The sequence below is a fragment of the Hypomesus transpacificus genome, chromosome 10 (assembly GCF_021917145.1).
Source record: "Hypomesus transpacificus isolate Combined female chromosome 10, fHypTra1, whole genome shotgun sequence".
Lineage (NCBI taxonomy): Eukaryota > Metazoa > Chordata > Actinopteri > Osmeriformes > Osmeridae > Hypomesus > Hypomesus transpacificus.
In genome coordinates, this window is record NC_061069.1 from 6312330 (window position 1) to 6330870 (window position 18541).

Below are 18541 nucleotides of genomic sequence, written 5' to 3' on the forward strand. Positions count from 1 at the left end.
AATACAAATGTTAAACTATTATATAATTAATGATAAGACATGTCCATATAGTGTATGTCTGTAAGACAGGGGTTAATTTATGTCCCTTTTGGCATTTCTAGAAAAACACTAATTCTTACGTACTTACGTACTGACGTTCAAGTCTCCCGCGACTTACGTGATTTCGTCATATTGAAAAATCACCAAGGGGAACGGAACAAAAAACGACGAGGAAGCGCAGAGATGAAGGCCGTAGGTGGCTAAACACGAGAAAAGACAACTCGAAACAAATTAAATAAACATTGAAACGCTTATGATTCAACAAAAGAATACATTTCAGAAGAATCTAGTTAATCATAGCTAGATTACTCTGCTTGGATATTGTTGGTGAGTTTCTAGCATCGCGTTGTTGTTGTGAAGACAACTTCTACCGGGCGCCATTTAATTCTATGTTGTCAAGCGAGTGTACGCCGAATAAATCAACTGAAGAAGAATTTCAAATTTTATCTTGGCACACTGTCTATCTTCCAAATATAATTAGTATGTTGCTATTCCCTTTATGTTAGACAAACTTGCTTGCTACCAAGTCTAGCATCCATACCAGTACACATGGACTGTCGTTAGCAATTACGCTAACGCCTTCCAAGCTAGCTAGCCTAGGTTTTGAGATTAAAAAAATGTTAGCTAGCTAGATATCAATTGCCAAATTACACACTGTCCTGCATGTGTTTGAATTATAGTGAAATAAATGGCTATGTGCGTGTAAAACACTTGCTTAACCACCAAATCTCAGAAGTAAGTAACGTCAGATCAGTGTGCAGCACAACAACAGGCTGCCTGAGAGCTGAGAAGCCCATGTGCGAAACCTTGCTAGATAAGGTTAGCCAGGAGGATCCAATTATAGTTTACCATAACCTTGCTAGAGGATTAAAATAAGATGTATACCTATTCAAAAATCGTCTCTGAGGTAGCATGCACCAACTTTAATGAAAGGTTGTTTTGGCCTAATATCAACACTTTTGTTAAAATGCAGACCGATTAAAGTTAGTCAGCTAGAACGTGTAACGTTGATTGTCTTACGATATGGTTCAGTCACTGTTGATGTAAAGCTGGGGATTCAAACGTCTCATTGTAGAATTTATGGAAATTATTTTTAAGGAAAGTTCTCAATTCAACAAACGTTTCTTACATTTGACGGAGAATAAAACCCCACTACTCGACTAGACTTCTCTTTTAATGTAAATATTGTTGCTTGAAGATATGGTGTCTTGACTAATGAAAATACATTATTGTGAAGTTGGCCTATGGAATAAATGTATTCCAAATTTAGGATAATTTATTTTCACTGATTCAGGTCATTTAAAATGTAGAATAGTTGGTCGGTGCAGTAGTGGTGAGGGAGGTCCTTTAGTAATAAACGTTATAAGTGGGATGTGTGCTTTGAGACTTTAATGAGGAAGTTGGAGTTGTGCCTCCAATTTAGTGTTGCATATGTAGTTTGTCTGACAAGTGTCCGAACTGACTCCCAGATACTCCCTGCATGCACTGCTAATAAATAGAAATGGACGTGGGCAATTAATTAAAAATCGTTGCTCTCACCTATCAACTAGTACAAAAGAGTTGTGGTCTCGTCATTGAGACATGGGGTTCTCACGCGCTTACACTGGACTTGCTGCTTAGTGACAGTTTTGTCTATTTCACCAAGTTTTAAGATAGTCTCAGACTGTTGAGATGCAACATTTTGTTGATCAAAATCTTTAATTTCTGTAATGAGATAGTGAGCAGTGTGACACAAATGGCATTTACATTTGTCCTATGCAGTGTTAGGCAAACCACACCAGTTGTATTTTACTGGCCATAACTTAAACTTCAACAGTTTAAAAAAATAGCAAAATATAGTATCATATATATAATGTAGTAGCCTAGTCATTGTCACACACTGATATGTAAAAGGAAGTCGCTCTGGATAAGAGCGTCTGCTAAATTACTAAATGTAAAAGTATTACAACCTATTACATTGTTTAAATTCTTTAAAGGGACCCAAAATATGTCTCAATTGAATGCTTTTTGTAGGGATGTGTATTGCGTGCTATGTAATTAGTTATGTTCATGGATACGATTACTGTTATGCTATGGTAATAAAGACTTTACCTCTATTTGACTTCTGTTGATAATGTCAGCAATTTAATTACTAGTAAGTTTTAAAATATATATTGGAATGTTGTTATGGTTGAAGTGGAGGTCTCAAAATCATCATAAATGTTGCCTTGTGAACGTAGAATTTAAGCTCTTATTACCTCCCAATAGTTTGTGTTGAACTTACAGCTACAGTGTGGTCGAGTCTTCAGCTAAAGCCAATCAACTATTGAGTCGTTACTGATAAACACCCCCCCCTGCATTCATAGATCTAGGCCAGCTACCATGGCGACAGACATCGGCTCCCCGCCGCGGTTCTTCCACATGCCGAGGTTCCAGCACCAGGCCCCGCGGCAGGTGTTCTACAAACGGCCTGACTTTGCCCAGCAGCAGGCCATGCAACAGCTGACCTTCGATGGCAAGCGCATGAGGAAGGCAGTCAACCGCAAGACCATCGACTACAACCCCTCAGTCATCAGATATCTGGAGGTACAGAAATCGGAGTTGAAGCCTGTGTTTAGTTGTAATGTTTTACTCCGGTGTTTGTGACAGGACTTGGCCATAGTACTTTACGTGGCATTTTCCTTTTACCAACATCAATAATGCCTGAAATGCCTGTAAATGCACGTGTTTCTTATCAATAATGGCTTTGCCCGTTGCAGAACCGGTTATGGCAGCGGGACCACAGGGATTTCCGTGCCATCCAACCAGATGCTGCATGCTACAACGATGTGAGTGTTTGGACCTTCTTCACACATTTGTGGAATAACTGATTTGAGCAAATGCACCTGTCTTCAAAATTGATTGTGCATGTTAGGCTTTCCCTTTGATCGACTGCTGAAATGTTTTGACTCATACTACTTGTGTTGTTTTTTTTCTGGTTTTATAGCTTGTTCCTCCAGTGGGCATGCTGAACAATTCCATGAATGCTGTCACCACCAAGTTTGTCCGAACTTCCACCAACAAAGTGAAGTGTCCTGTGTTTGTCATAAGGGTAAGTGTCCCTCTCTCTGCCTTGGTCTCACCACCACATTGAACTGCGTATGAAACCAAGCTATAGTATTTGAAGCACAGCTTTACATAACCATGTCCAGACAAACACTACTACCGATTCATGTTTAAGTGTATTTTGCAGTGGGATTAATGGTTGGCCTTTTTTCACTCTCCCCTTCTAAAACATCTCATTCTATGTTCCTTTCTCTTATCCCCTTATTTCATCCTCTTCTTCCCCCACTCCTCATCTCTCTCTGTCATGGCTCTCACAGTGGACTCCTGAGGGTAGGCGTCTGGTCACTGGGGCCTCCAGCGGGGAGTTCACCTTGTGGAACGGACTCACGTTCAACTTTGAGACCATTCTACAGGTGAATATAAAATCATCCTCGGCAGTGAACCCGGCAGCTTCGTGAAAGTGATATGTGGTGTGTTGTGGGTGGCAGAGCGGTCCTGGTCAGTGATGCTGACGCTGTGCTGCTTTCCGTCTCCTCAGGCCCATGACAGCCCTGTGAGGGCCATGACCTGGTCTCACAACGACATGTGGATGCTGACTGCCGACCACGGAGGCTACGTGAAGTACTGGCAGTCCAACATGAACAACGTCAAGATGTTCCAGGCTCACAAGGAGGCGATTAGAGAGGCCAGGTCTATACCCAATCTACCATTTTCTGTAGTTAACCCAAGTCTGTTATTGCTGCCCCTGTGTCATGAGGGTTTTGTCAGCAGGGGGCGCTGTTCAGTGTTCTCCCTGCACTTGTGTCGCCTTCAGTTCTTGTCCTCAATGATCGACAGATGTATGTGTGTGCTGTTGCGACACGGCACTGATTTATTTTTGATATTTCTCCTATTATTGCCTTCATTTCCTGTGGCTTATGAGTTGTGTATCTTGATTTTTTCTATACATAATTGCTATGTACAGAAAAGGTTGATTTTCACGGTCTTGTTAAATAAAGTGTTTTATATACGCACGTTAAAGCAGTACTGGTTCACACAGATAGGTCCAGTGGTATACAGTAATAAAAAATAAAGTGGGACAGAGGGATACATTAAGCACAAATAAAGTGGAGAGTTTGAACATGAAAATACTTAATAGCGAAGGGTTCTGAGTGGATCTTCTACAAGGCCGTGGGAAATCAAGAAGTCCCTCAAACGAACACATAGTGTCACCCCTGCACACTTCGCCACAGTCACACTGTTGCTTTGAAGGGTTTGAGGTGTCGGCAAGAGCACGTCTATCATTTGAATCCAACCCACCCCTTTAATCGGTCTCCCCGAGCATTCCCTGCTTCTGACTCTCTAGACATGCAGTTCTACTTAGCTTTTTAAATAAAGATTTCCTTTTTTTCCTGCTTTTAAGTGCACTTTGCTTCTGGGGTAGGAACAGTTGGGTGTATACCTTTCACTTTTAGTTCCCATGCAACCCACCACTCTGTCATAAAACATCCACTCCGCCACCAGAACCCTCTTCAATAACTTGATTTGGCTGCATTAAAGGTTTTGCTTTGTTGCTAATGTCTGCCATTGGTGGCGGATGTCCTCAAGAAAATCGAGGAGAAAAAAAATCAATAAAGATCGTACAGCATGCTAATACTACTGTATTTACAGACCATGCAACTACTCAGTTAAAATCTGTGATGCATCCCTTTTGAATACATAACCTCCTGTGCCACAATTCTTTTATTTGCTTATGCTAATTATATAATTTCTATATTATATATTATTTAATGCATATTGAATCACAGGGCCAATGGAGAAGGAAATAGGGCTGTGGTCATGGTCCTCTGATATTGAGTCACACATGGGTTTGGGGGAACATGGTTAACACTGGCACCGGGCAAGGGAACTGCGAGATTTCATGGCAATTTTGTCATCTGGCATAACTTTCAGTGTGCTCTTGTAGTTTGGGATTTTGTCAAGATCAAAATGGTCTCCACCAACCATTTGCTTCTTTTTTTCCAAGGTGTGTAAACAAATGCCCTCTAGATGGAGCCATTTAGTTTGGTGGTGACCAAAGGCTGGTTACCGCCAACTTCTTTCTGCTTCCTTCTAATACACACATGTATTAGGCCTGCTTCAGCCCTAAAGTCAATCAGCCAAATGCTTTGAATAGAAGACCTTAGCTGAAGACATTTGTCTGTAATTAATGATCACCACCAGTGACTTATTTGACCTTTATAGGCCTAGGTTTTGGGGATGTGCAACATGTATCAGGCCTACTGTCTGCTAATGGAAGAAGGTATACTATGTGCTCAACCACATCAGATTTGCAACAGTCCTTTCATTAATTGTTATGCAGATTTAACATTTGCTATCGCTTGCCATGTTTTGTGAGATGTCTTGTCACAAATTGGGCACATTGTTGGAACAGAATGCCATTGTTGGACTTGTTGAAATGTTAGATGGATCTATTTTGGTAAAGCACATTTTCTTTCATGCTGGTGGTTTTGGCATGGCAGGGGTGATTCAAGTTAGGCTTTAGTGGTATCGTGAACCTAGACTAGGTGGATTGACATACTTGTCTAGTCAGTAATGTGTGTTTTCTGCAAAGTGACAGGTGCAGAAAATGTTTACGTATTGTCTTGAGATGGCTGTGGCTGGCCTGATTACACCAGTGTGAGCCATGTTCGGGTTTGTTTACGGATGTTTGTTGACATGTAGTGTCTGCTTATGGAGACGGGTACAAGTCCTTCTGCTTGAATAAGACTTTTGTTGAATATGCCCAGCTTAGACTCAAACTGGGTTTAATGTTAGTGTAACACTGTAAAATGGATGGATGTGAGACTGGTGCCTTTCATCCACTGGTTGTGCCCAGCCAGTCAATCCTTCCCCATGCTGGGTGGAAGGGGTAGCAGCCACCTGTGTGAACCCTGGTGGCCCAGCTGTGACTGCCTGCATTATTGATTATCTTCCTGCCTGTGTCTTCAGTTTCTCACCTACGGATAATAAATTTGCCACTTGCTCTGACGACGGAACAGTCCGCATCTGGGACTTCCTGCGCTGCCACGAGGAGAGAATTCTAAGAGGTATGTTCCTGTGGATAAAACACACTAATGTACCTTCCCCATACACTGCTCTCATACTCTAGAACCGCATACGCAAACATGCACACCAGTGGTACAAGAACTTCAGCTGTGGGTCTGTGCAAGGAATTCAGAACCTTACTTTAGTTCTGATTGTTGAGAGATGCAAGAACAAGTTATTGGAATATTTGTCAGAGTATTCCAAGAGTTAAAGATAGGATGCCTCAATCAAAGGACTTTTTAGACTTCTACCATAACAGAAGAAATATTCTGTTCAATCCTACACTAAGCTTGTTTACCATTTGTTGCTGGTCAATAAAGTAGGCCTTACCACCTTGCTTTGTAGTGGCCTGTGCAGTTATGTCATTTAGATGCTTTTCTTTGGTCACATTTTTACAAAGTCATGCATGTGACTGTGAAAGCGTAAGATGATTGAATAATTGAATTGAATGTTTTTTTTTTACAATAAACAGTTGCGGTTTCAAAACTGTGAATAAACAAAGTTGAGTCCAGAATTATGAGGCATTTTAGAGTTCCAGTCTAGAATCTATTTGTATCTAATAATCCTCTCATTAATGAGAATAAAATGCATTTCCCCCAAATTGTTTGCTGTTTAAGGCTGTCGTCTGTAACCATATCGCAATAATCCTTCACAATATACACGTAAAAATAAACACTGAAATGTCCTCTGAAAAACTGTTCTGCGATTCTTTCTATAAGCTACACATTCCTGATTTGATATGACCTATCTGGCTCAATTGTAGCAGGCCAGTTGTATATGAACTCATCTCACACACGGACCCCTTCCATTCTATACACTGCTGTGGGATGCCCCAAAAAAAAAATCAAAAGAAAGTCCATATTTTCATTAAGGTTCCAGATGATCTTAAATATGTAAGCACTCATATTTGGACTGCACATGCACATTCCTAGATGAATACATTATTTTAACCGTCTGAATGTTTTCATTGAATGTTGAAAAAGTTATCTGGGTGTCTTTGATCTAGAATTAACGGTTTGTATTTTATTTATTCGCCTGGCTTACGTTGTGTCATGCAATGGCTGTTTTACTTGGCTTACTGAGCACACATCTCTTCTTTCTACACTGGCTCACGCACATGTACATGCATTCAAATGCTTCGGTCTCTGCGTAGTTCTCATGTAGCTTGTTGGATTGCCTCTGTTTTATTAGCACAAACCATCTCAAATGACTTCCATGCTGAGATGTAGAAACTGCTAGCTGAATAGCAGATTGTGATTACATGCATAAAGACTTAAGCTTAAATGAAGATGCACACTTCTACTTTTTCTGTACTAGGCGATTAATTCCTTCACTGGCCATCACTCACTTACACATTGAATATACCTACACATACGTTTTTTTTGTAATGTACCACAACATGTTTATTGGAAATCAATGGTCTTCTGTGTTGCAGATAAATCATTCACATTTTGAATGGTGTTTCTGTCTCATCCTGTGTAAACTCTGTAAATGTCCTTTACCCTTGTTAGGTCATGGTGCTGACGTGAAGTGTGTGGACTGGCACCCCACCAAAGGCTTGGTGGTCTCTGGTAGCAAAGACAGCCAGCAGCCAATCAAATTCTGGGATCCAAAGACAGGCCAGAGTTTGGCTACACTGTGAGTTTTAAAAGGCACCACCAAACCCACTGCTTTCGAATGAAATTGGCTGCTGAACGTTAGCCTCACTCCTTTTCCTGTTTCCTTAACCCTGCCCAGTCATGCCCACAAGAACACTGTGATGGAAGTGAAGTGGAACCTCAATGGTAACTGGCTCCTCACAGCTTCCCGTGACCACCTCTGTAAGCTCTTTGACATCCGCAACCTGAAGGAGGAGCTACAGGTGTTCAGGGGACACAAGAAAGAGGCCACAGGTTTGTGAGAGGACAAATCAGTCATCCCAATCTTGTTTTGTGTGTGTGTGTGCTGCAAATGCTCTGTTAAAACACCTTGTGTGTGTGTGTGTGGATATCATTGGGTGTATTTTGTATTTGACGCAAAGTCATCATGACATCAGATTTGCAGGAGTTGGTAACTTCATTTTGTAAAGTGTGCTGTGCTAATGCTGTGTTTGTGTGGTGTGTAGCCGTAGCTTGGCACCCCGTCCACGAGGGGCTGTTTGCCAGCGGAGGCTCGGACGGATCACTCCTCTTCTGGAACGCAGGGTAACAGTGACACCTCAACACCCCCCCCTCCTCCCCAAACTGCACTTACAATCCCCAATCTTTGCCCCTTTTCCTCTGGCTTTTTACCCCTGCAGGGCTACATGGGTATATCAGTCTGAAGGTCATTAGTGCAGAATGGATTGAATGACTGTGGTTTTGGTGCTTGTTCTCTGCTCTCAGGGTGGAGAAGGAGGTGGGTGGGATGGAGATGGCCCACGAGGGCATGATCTGGAGTCTGGCATGGCACCCTCTGGGACACATCCTGTGCTCTGGGTCCAATGACCACACCAGGTAGGACAGGGTTTTTTCTAGTTGATTGAATGTAAAGTGAATTGTGAATCAAATACAGCTGCTTTGTCTTTTTTTATCCTCTGTGAAAATGTGTGTCCTTACAATCCTTTTTTTTCTTTCTTTTTTTAAAGTAAATTCTGGACAAGAAATAGGCCAGGAGACAAAATGAGGGACAGATACAATCTGAACTTGTTACCAGGAATGTCAGAAGATGGAGTGGAGTACGGTGCGTTGTGTTATTGTGACCGTGAGGTTACTGTGTTGGAGGTTGCATTCTGTCGGCCGGTGTTGTGACATGGTTGTGGATTTATGTTTCAGATGACATGGAGCCCAACAGCATGGCTGCAATCCCTGGCATGGGAATCCCCGAGCAGCTTAAAGCTGCTATGGAGCAAGAGCAGAGTGGTGAGAGAAGCTTTTTCTGGATCTATTTCTGGTCCTAGACACGAGTCATTAAAGGGACTGTTATACTGTATAGTAAAGAAAATCACATTAGATGTGGTCTTGGAGGTTCAAATGAAATTGTGTGTGGCATGGTAAAGATGCTACGCCCGAGTTGGAGATGTCCATCCCGGGCCTGGACTGGGGGATGGAGGAAGTCATGCTGAAAGACATGAAGAAGGTTCCACAGAAGAAAGTGCCCTACGCCAAACCCATCCCTGCCCAGTTCCAACAGGTACGCAACTCTAAAGATCCAAGGTCTCCTCGACTAGCATGGAAGGAAGAGGGATGCAAAGTCCTGCACATAACGGGACACAGCATGTGCTTTGTTTCATAGACCTTGCTCTCTTCCTCCCTCTCTCTCTCTTGCAGGCCTGGGCAGACAATAAGGTGCCCGCGATGCCCCCGGGCGGAGAGATGCCCAAAGAAAGGAAGGTGGAGCCGAAAGGGGACGGGAAGAAAAAATCCCAGGCTGACATGGAGCAGGAGATGGCCGCTCTGCAGTATTCCAACCCCATGCTTCTAGAGGTACGGAACCAGAGCACTTGAGAGCCACCAGCACAGCTCAGAATGGACTCTGTGGTGAAGCACTTTGTGGAGTACCTGTTTAGTGTCAGCGATTAGGAGCCACCTCATGCAAATTTAGACGAGCCAAGTCCTGCTGAATGACGAATGCCAGGGTCATTTCTCTCCTGGGCCACCATTGGGATTTGACATTGGGATCATGCTCTTCCTTCATGTTTCTTGTTAAAGTGCCTTTGTCCAATACTTCTCAGTGCCAGTAGTAATGTCTTTGTTCTGTCCTCAGCAAATGAAGATGGAGCGAATGAATCAGCTTCAGGCTGATGGCAGCCTGCCTCCACAGGGCCAGCAGGGACCAATGCCCCCCTTCCCTGGCCAGGGAGGGCCCATGCCCCCTCCTCCTCAGGGCTTCCCGCAGTCCATGCCCCCTCAACAGATGCAACACAATATGGGCCCCCCCATGGGCCCAGGTGGAATGCAGGCTCCATTCATGCCTCCTGGACAGATGGGCCAGCACCACCAGGGGCCCCCGCAGGGCATGATGGGGCCACCAGACATCCACGGGCCCCAGGGCATGCAGAGGCACCCAGGTCCTCACAGAAACATGGGCCCACAGGGGCCACACGGAATGCCTCCTGGACCCAGAGGTCCGCCTGGTGGGATGCAAGGGCCTCCCGGTGGGATGATGGGTCCCCCACCTCGAGGAATGGGGCCCAGAGATACTCAGGGGCCCCCTCCACATGTTCCCCAAGGGAACATGATGGGTCCCCAGGGCCCCATGCAGGGTGGGATGATGGGACCCCCTATGCAGAACCCTACAAGGACACATGGAAATTATGGGATGGGCAATATGCAAGGACCTCCTCCTGGAGGGATGCATGGCCCACCTCCGGGTAACATGCAGGGGCCCCCAGGTAACATGCAGGGGCCCCCAGGCAATATGCAGGGGCCACCCGGAAACATGGCGCCATCGTACATGCCACATCAGGTGAGTTTGTAAAGTTCTTAAATTAAGTTTTCCAATCACTTGATGGGGAGGAACACAATAATGAATTAAGAATAAAATAATCTACTTCAATTCTGTCTTCCCTCTTGCTAATCACTGAACTTTTATGGTGGGATAAAGCAGACTCACTCTAATGTTAAAACTTTGTCTAGCAGACGGGTCAGAACTCTGGACCAATGATGCATGGGATGGGACAGCAAGGACCCAATGGCAAAGGTAGCTGGAGAAACCTTTCTGCCATGCATAAATGATTGCGTAATACACAAGACTTATTGTTCTATTGTACTGAACGTTACTGTGTCCTGGTTCTTCCACCCATTAGATTCTCGAGGTCCTCCTAACCACCACATGGGTCCTCTAGCTGACCGCCAGGGCCCGGGGGGACCCGGGGGCCCCGACCAGGGCTCGGCGCCTTACTGGGGGGGGGACTCCCAGCAGGGGCGTGGGCGTGGACACCCAGACTTTGAGGGGGGTCAAGAGTTCCATGGCAGGGGAGAGGAGAGCTGGAGGCAAGGGCCTGGCCAGGGTTACCAAGGAGGGCATCGGGGAGGAGGAGCAGGAGGTGGTGGAGGAGGCAGTGGAGGAGGAGGTGGAGGGGGGGGTAATGGAGGGAACTGGGGCTCCGAGGAGAGGTTCCCCCGTGACGGAGGAGAGTTCCGCGGACGCAGAGATGACAGGTGAGCTTCTTCTGAAGTCACTGGGGACTGAACCACATTCTAATGCGACCGTACTAATCTTCCACGGACATAACTCTCACCTCACCTGGGGCTTCTTACTTTTTTTTGTTTGTGGAAACTTAGCTAAAGCTAAACCGTAATCAAAGCTAAACTCCTATTCCAGTGGATGCTGAGGCGGTGGGTTAACTTGCAAGCTTGGCCTGTGTATGTTTGTGTTAGATATGATAATTATGGGGGCCTGGTAGAGGAGTTTGACCAGAGGCAAACAGACAGACGTCCTCCTCCGAGACATGGCCAGGACTCTGATGACACGTGGGTCTCATGCGCTAATTAGCTTTCCATGTTTTCTACTAACACACTTCCCAACTTGTCTAAAATGCACCTTCTTCCTAACTGTTGCTTGTGTTTGTGGTGGCACGAATGATCCATGAGACTTATATATTTATTTTCAGTGAGAAAGAAACCCATCTTTATTCTTCTGAAGTGAATCATTATGTGCTGATCTACCGAACTATGGCACCTTGTTTTAAAGGTTCTGAATAAAACACAGAGTGATGGATGTGTCACCCAGGAATCTGTCGGGGACAGAAAACTCACTCTCATGGGGTCCCTCTCCTCCTCCACACAGGTACAGAGGGGGCGGGCCAGGGCGCTCGGGAGGCCGGGGGTTTTCTGACGAGTACGGTGGTGGACAGGAGGAGAACTTTGAGGGCCCAGACGAGATGGGCCGAGGGTGGGACAACGGAGGAAGGGGGAGACCCCCCCGTGGAGGTGGACCACCAAGAGGAGGTTAGATTGGGTTCTGTCTCGTCTAGCCATCTCGCCTGGCTCTGGCACCACTTTCTCTCGCTGTCATTTACCCTTCATTCTTTCATCTACCCTTCATTCTGTCATCTACCCTTCAGTCTGTCCATCTATCGCTTTCTTTCTATTGGTTATCTCTCGGTCTTTTGCACAGCCTGTACCTTTATCTGTCCACCGATCTATCCATCTTCCACTCAACCCTGGTTGTTATCTCAGGTGGTGGACGCATGGGCTTGCTCCCCACCCCCGATGAGTTCCCCCCACACTTTGAGGGAGGCAGAAGTCAGGAGTCCTGGGAGGGCGGGAGAGACCAAGGTAAAGGGGTGTCTCTTTATCTAGGCTATTGAGACTAGTCTTTTTGATAAGGGCTTTGGATAAGGAAACCAATTAGGTTTATGGGGGTTAAGGAACATAACCAACACAAGCTGCTGTTACCAAAGTGAAGATAATGCTGAGAATGGCATTTTTCCAGAGATTGGTGAGACCAATTGAACTGAGCTTGTCAATGCACATACCTCAATTTACAGGAAGGTTAAAAATATACATGAGAAGATGACTACCATGGCTACCAGTGACTTTAGTTTGACACCCCTGCACTGAAACTAGAGCAGCAACTGCACAGGGGACAAAGACAGCTTAAAGAATATAAATGCCTCAACCAAGTGTGATAGTGAATAGGAGTTGGTTTGACCAACCTGGTCAAAATGAGTTCCAGGGGATAAGGTTTGGGCTTTATCTCAGGTCACGAACCGTACCGCGAGGGCCAGAGACCGGAGCACACGATGCATGACAGCCCGTCACCTGCCAGCCGCGAGCGCTCCTCCTCCCTGCAGGGTATGGACATGGCCTCTCTGCCCCCGCGGAAACGGCCCTGGCACGACGGCCCGGGCAACGGAGACCCCCGCGACAGAGAGTCCCCTGGGACAGGGGCCGAGGACAGGACCGGAGGTAAGAGGGAAAGATGAGCTGGGGGCTGGGAAGAACGCGTCAGGCGATCGCTTAAGGATCATCTCCCTGGCCCTGCCAGTCGCACTCTACACTCGTTGGTGTCTTTCCACAACTGCAAATGGAACTTCCCCCTTCTGTCTCCAGGCCGACCCCCACAGCGAGAGGATGGCAGTTACGGACCCTCGTCCCGCGGAGGCCGGGGAGGCTGGGGCCCCGGAGCGGGTAGCGCGGGGCCAACCACCAGGAGAGGGACGGCCCGTGGTGCCCCCAGGGGAGTACGTGGTCGGTAGGGCTGGAGAAAGACTCCACTACCTACCCCCAACACCCGACCACCTCCTCAACCCTGCCCTAATACTCTTGGCTCACCCCACCCTTACCCCCTCACAAGGACAGACTGCAAAGAGGACTGGGACCAAAAATGAGACACAAACACTATCCCAACAACTCCTGCCCCTCCGGACCAGGGTATTAGGTCTGTGTTCAGACTACATCTCGTTAGACAAGCTTGAAGGATGGATTGTTTACTTGTGTGTATTGGGCCCTTAGTGGGTGTGTTGTGTGTATGCGCGTGTGTTTGTGTGGAAGGAGGGTTTATACTGTATGTATCCGGACTTCTACAGCTCGCTGACAGACACCTCCTCTTGACTTCACCCATGAACTTGTGACATCTTCAACCTGAAGATTCCTTGATGGAAACCCATTACTGAAAAAAATTGAACTTGTCTGAAGCTCTGAAATTGTCACAAGGCTTGGGCCTTGTATGAAAACGTTCAAATGGTGTGCCTGGTTCCACTTTGATTCCTTGCCTTCCGTTAGTATCCCTACCTCATTAATGTCCACTTATCTGAAAGTATTGGATGGTTGAAGTTGATATGGAAAAAGCTCTTTTTGTACCATTGGAGGGCTACATTGAGCCAGTTGCTTGTTGCCCTCCCTTGTCTGATTTGGGCACTTTGAAGATTTATGGACTATTGGAAGAGGACAGGTACGGAAATGGAACCAGGTCTTTGGTTTTCATTTTCTAAATGCACTGTCTCAATCATACAGTGGCAAAACCAAGTTCAGGTGGATGTAACAATCAGGCTTTCACAGAACAGCTGTGTGATGAGGATTCTGAACATCCAATATTCTTTATGATGTAAAATAGTGTGGCTTCTCTGTACATTAGGATTCTATCTGTAAATGTTCTGATGACATATCAAGCTGAATATGCCATATTTCTAAATTCCAAACACTAGGAGAGGAACATTCAACAATAAAAGTCACTCATAGGTGTTTCTTTCTGAAGTTGTGTTTTGTCACTGTTGGTTAAAAAAAAAAAAGGAAACAAACTAACAGGAGGGCTTTGAATGTGTCAGTCCCCAAGTCCTTGGCTCCATTTATTTAAGTTTCAATGTGAAATAATGGAGAAGATTCACGCTATCTCATCGCCAGGCACCTCTGAATATCAAGGGTTGCATCTTCTGTTTCTAAATGTACAGTTTGTCATGATATTGTCATATTGTTTTTGTCCATTTTTGTATGAGACTATAATAAAATAAATTGTGCAAACTTTACCAAAATGATATCTCCTTGAGAATAATATTGTAATGTTAATGACAAGCACACCCATGTTAATATCCATACATCAGCATTAGTGCCCAGCTACAGACATTTGAGTGCAACAGGTCAGACTTCCGAAAAATCACATAGCTGGTGAGATGCACTCTATCGATCGACTCTGGAACAAAATCAATTATATACATGTATCAAGGTACATTTTATTAGTCAAAATTACAACATATACAATGGTTTGCCGAGTCTTCCATTTAAGTGTTTATTCTCAAATTGTATCTGGGTTGTTTGTCCATAGGAAATTCCCATCCAATCTTAGAATGTAGCCAGCAGGAATGTTTCTTTGGACTGTCCATGCCTGGAAATCCTAAAAGCGCACACTGCTCAGTCCTTATCACTGCAGCGGCCTGAACAAAGTTCAGTGTGAATCATTGGTCTGTTTGACAGCGTGTCAACATGTCTATGATCAAATAGGCATTGTTTTACCAGTGACAGTCCGTTTAATTGCTGACGCTGCCATCCCTCCCATGAACCGTATACCAGCACTGCCGCCAGGCAACAAAGAAACGACGTACCCAGCGATGACAGCAATCTGGACAATAGCTCCAAGTGCGGTGAGCACAGTGCTGTGAAGACTCAGGGCCGCGTATAGGGTTCCGCCAAGCGAACACAAATATACCGCTGCGCCAGGAGTCGGAGTTCCAATGAGCTTACTCGGTCCTTTCAGTATCCCCGCTCCCATTAATGCGAAAAGTGAACCTAGAGACCAAAGTAGTGCAAATTTGCGAGCATACAATAATAACAACGGCGCGTAAAGGGCGGAAAGTCCAAAGCAAATAGCAGAGAAAGTAATGCAGGTCCCAAACGCTACCAGTCGTTGTGAGCGACTCATTCCGGGCAGGCATGGGTCTGGCTCCGTAGACCATGGCCAGGAAAATCCGGTGCTCGATCCTTGGCCCGATGAGTTCAACCTGCTGGTGGAACCAGAGAATGGACTTGACCAGTTACCGAACCAGCTCCCGGGAACTGATGCAGGGTCATCTATGTCTATGGAGGTACTTGAGCTGGACTGAGATATCGTCTTGGCACCCCCTTTGGATTGTGCCAAGTACTCTTGAAGTTGTCGATTTAATTCTGCCATTACCTCTATATCTACTTTCGATTGTTGACAAAATCCTTGCTCTATGTTGATACAGACAAGCAGTGTGAAGCTAACTTCATTAAGGAGTTCACATTTCCGAATGTTTTCAAAATAAAAGTCATGAGAAAAAAAGGCTCTTTAGATTATTAAAAGCTCCAACGTTTAGCTGTTTCTGATCCTCGATCTTCTACTGTACTTTCCATGCACTGTTTTTATGTTACTTAAGATAAATGCGTTTGTTGAGTGAATACATTTTTAAATGTAAGATAAATCTCGGGCCATGCTCTTATTCTGTAGACAAATCCGCAGAACCGGAAATGATGTTGTTACTCTGGAAGCAACAGGAAGTCGTTGTACAGAATTACATCACATTTCGCGACAAACAGTTGAAACGCGCTCTGATGACATGCTATTTTATTTTTGCATAATAAAGAAAATTACACCCAGAATCAGCTGTGGGAACCAATGTCCCAACTAGAAAATGTGTGTCCTTACATTAATCCATATATCATACACAAAGATCAATAAAAGTACACAAATTATGTCCAAAAATACCATGGCCTTTGGCTCCAGTGATACCACAGGAGAAATAGTGTAATTCCATGCAATACATAGCCTATAATTACTCTTTTCCAAGTATTGAATTGTAATATTTTAATGTAGAATTAGTTAGTCTGGTCATATCATGTTGTGATTAACTTCCACTAGTACAATTGGCTGTAGGCCCATGTAGCAATCATATTAGTGAAGATGTACTGCCCTAGATATTGGGGTGGGGGTAAAGGGCACAGGGGCACGTGTGTAGGTTTTCAGGAAGAGAACCGCAGCTGCTTAGGTGGTCTAAATTTATTCTGTCTCTCCATTGGCCACCTGACCCCAGAGCCTTTTTAGGGTACAGTACGTGTATGTGTGTGCAGCACTAGGGCTCTTGGACCACGAGCAGACACGGAAAGATCTACTCTTATATGGATCATAATAGAGGGACCAGGTAAGACATACAAACACACACTCACACATAGGGACCGGGTAAGACACATTTACACATTTTACAGTCAAATACAAACATGCAAACATCATATTATGCACTCGACGTCCTTACATTTACAAAGTTTACACAAACCTTACACACAAAGCCAGAATTTTGTTTGTTTAACTGCTTGTTATCACTAATGTGTTGATATTTAATAGCCAAATTACTCTATAGTGGAAGGAGGTTACCTAAATGATAGCCTATCTCGTGTAATGCCACAATAATGTAATTGTAACTTCAAGCTAAATAACTTAAGTCAAACTAAAAGTCAGCAAAAATCTTTGAATGAAACTTAAACCTTTTAATAAATTTCTGCTTGTGTTATCTGATGACGTACATAGTAAAGTAGAGGAGAATACCTATTCTGTCATCACATCTCCATGCTGTCTCGTGTGTCTGTCAGCCCCAATGTCGATGTCACAGATCACCCCTACCCTCTTTCTGAGTGGAGCCGATGCCCCCCTCAACCAGGCACTCGTGTCTCGCAAGGGCATAACCCTCATTGTCAACGCCACCCTCAACCACGCTTGCCCCATCTACCCGGGCGTTGAATGTGTTCGCGTTCCTGTCTCCGACCTACCCAGCGCCCGCCTGGTTGACCACTTCGACCGGGTGGCAGAGCGTATCCACAGCAACCGCGCAGGGGGCACCCTCGTGCACTGCGCAGCGGGCATGAGCCGCTCTCCTGCTCTGGTCATGGCTTATTTAATGCGTTACAGGGGTACAACCCTCAGCCAGGCCCACTCCTGGGTTCAGAGGAGTAGGCCGTATGTCAGGCTCAACGCAGGCTTTTGGGACCAGCTGTTGCAGTACGAGAGGAGGCTCTATGGGAAAAACACAGTCAAAGTAGCACCTGCGATGGAACCACAGTCTCCCCTGCCACCACGGGCGCCTTTGTCACGGCTGGCTGCTGTACCCAGGTCACCACTGTTGCCTAGGACACCACTGTTGCCCAGGACACCACTGTTGCCCAGGACACCACTTTTGCCACAGAGAACAAAAAAGGGAATGAGACGCTCAAGGATTTGACTGAAGATGTTTACCACACCTGTAATTCCAGTTTTTTTTTAATCTAGGCTGAGTATTTCAACAATGCTCAGGTTTTGATGGTAATATAAAAATGTATTGTCAAGGCTCCTGTATAACCTAGGAGTATTACCTGAGAGACAATGTTTTAGCTTATTGAAGTGTTATGTGGTTCAAACACATAAGCAATAAGTATGAGCTAGATGTTTCATTTGTTGTTTCAGTGCTCCAACTGCTTTAATGTTAGAACACATTAATTGACCAATGGACCACACAAAGTCGACATAAGAATTGAGTAGGTTTTTATTCTTGGTGACAGTACGTTTAGCAGGCTGTAGGGGGCAATATGACCAAAATGTGGATGTTGTTTTGGTTACTGGATTTATGGAAAACAAAAACAGACTTTTGTGTCAATAAAGTTAGGAATTGATGAATGAACAATATCAACAAGTGAATTATCATGAGTTTAATTGGCTACTTCTGTACAGTCTTACTCCATCAAGCACCCCAAATGTTCAAAGTTATGATGAATGTGTAACCTTTTGCCCTCATTTCTCCATCTCCTTACAGCTAAAACAAATTCACATTGATTCAGTACAATGTGTACAAAATCTATAATTGTGTGTGGTGTGTGTGTGTGTGTGTGTTTGTGTGTGTTCATAGCATATGTCTCCATGTCTGATTATAGTGAGACATTGCTTTCAGCAAGCCCATCATGGAGTAAGTACTCCTACCATTATGAGGTGCTCATTTTTCTTTCGGCACATTGCTTGACAGCTATCACGCCTT

General features: G+C 44.8%; 3 protein-coding genes across 5 annotated transcripts; 2 read left to right on the forward strand and 1 right to left on the reverse strand.

Annotated features, from left to right (window-relative positions):
* The first annotated feature begins 168 nt into the window (after positions 1-168).
* wdr33 (WD repeat domain 33) lies at positions 169-13380 on the forward strand. Of its 3 annotated transcripts, none has more exons than XM_047027236.1 (22): positions 169-366; positions 2385-2604; positions 2778-2846; positions 3005-3109; positions 3381-3476; positions 3602-3753; positions 6034-6131; positions 7641-7767; positions 7867-8021; positions 8234-8312; positions 8493-8603; positions 8735-8829; positions 8922-9008; positions 9146-9279; positions 9417-9572; positions 9853-10554; positions 10725-10788; positions 10895-11249; positions 11878-12038; positions 12270-12368; positions 12795-13001; positions 13146-13380. In XM_047027236.1, exons 2-22 carry the CDS (start codon positions 2401-2403, stop codon positions 13289-13291), a joined length of 3402 nt encoding a protein of 1133 aa, XP_046883192.1. In that variant the 5' UTR covers positions 169-366; positions 2385-2400; the 3' UTR covers positions 13292-13380. The 3 variants fall into 3 exon arrangements, with proteins under 3 accessions (XP_046883192.1, XP_046883193.1, XP_046883194.1); XM_047027237.1 differs by having other exon boundaries at positions 175-366; positions 10728-10788; XM_047027238.1 differs by lacking the exon at positions 12270-12368 and having other exon boundaries at positions 175-366.
* Positions 13381-13908: 528 nt separating this feature from the next.
* On the reverse strand, positions 13909-15787 carry sft2d3 (SFT2 domain containing 3). The gene has a single exon (XM_047027239.1). The coding sequence runs from the start codon at positions 15694-15696 to the stop codon at positions 15022-15024; it is 675 nt and encodes a 224-aa protein (XP_046883195.1). The 5' UTR covers positions 15697-15787; the 3' UTR covers positions 13909-15021.
* An 827-nt stretch (positions 15788-16614) lies between these two features.
* si:ch1073-184j22.2 (dual specificity protein phosphatase 18) lies at positions 16615-18207 on the forward strand. Its single transcript, XM_047027995.1, has 2 exons — positions 16615-16684; positions 17130-18207. The coding sequence occupies exon 2, from the start codon at positions 17135-17137 to the stop codon at positions 17753-17755; it is 621 nt and encodes a 206-aa protein (XP_046883951.1). The 5' UTR covers positions 16615-16684; positions 17130-17134; the 3' UTR covers positions 17756-18207.
* Positions 18208-18541: the final 334 nt, after the last annotated feature.

Coding starts and splice junctions, on each gene's coding strand:
- wdr33 (XM_047027236.1), top strand. CDS start 2,401: ATGGCGACAGACATCGGCTCCCCGCCGCGGTTCTTCCACATGCCGAGG. Junction 7,768..7,866: donor GGCCAGAGTTTGGCTACACT/GTGAGTTTTAAA, acceptor AACCCTGCCCAG/TCATGCCCACAAGAACACTG. Junction 11,250..11,877: donor CGCGGACGCAGAGATGACAG/GTGAGCTTCTTC, acceptor TCCTCCACACAG/GTACAGAGGGGGCGGGCCAG.
- sft2d3 (XM_047027239.1), bottom strand. CDS start 15,696: ATGGCAGAATTAAATCGACAACTTCAAGAGTACTTGGCACAATCCAAA.
- si:ch1073-184j22.2 (XM_047027995.1), top strand. CDS start 17,135: ATGTCGATGTCACAGATCACCCCTACCCTCTTTCTGAGTGGAGCCGAT.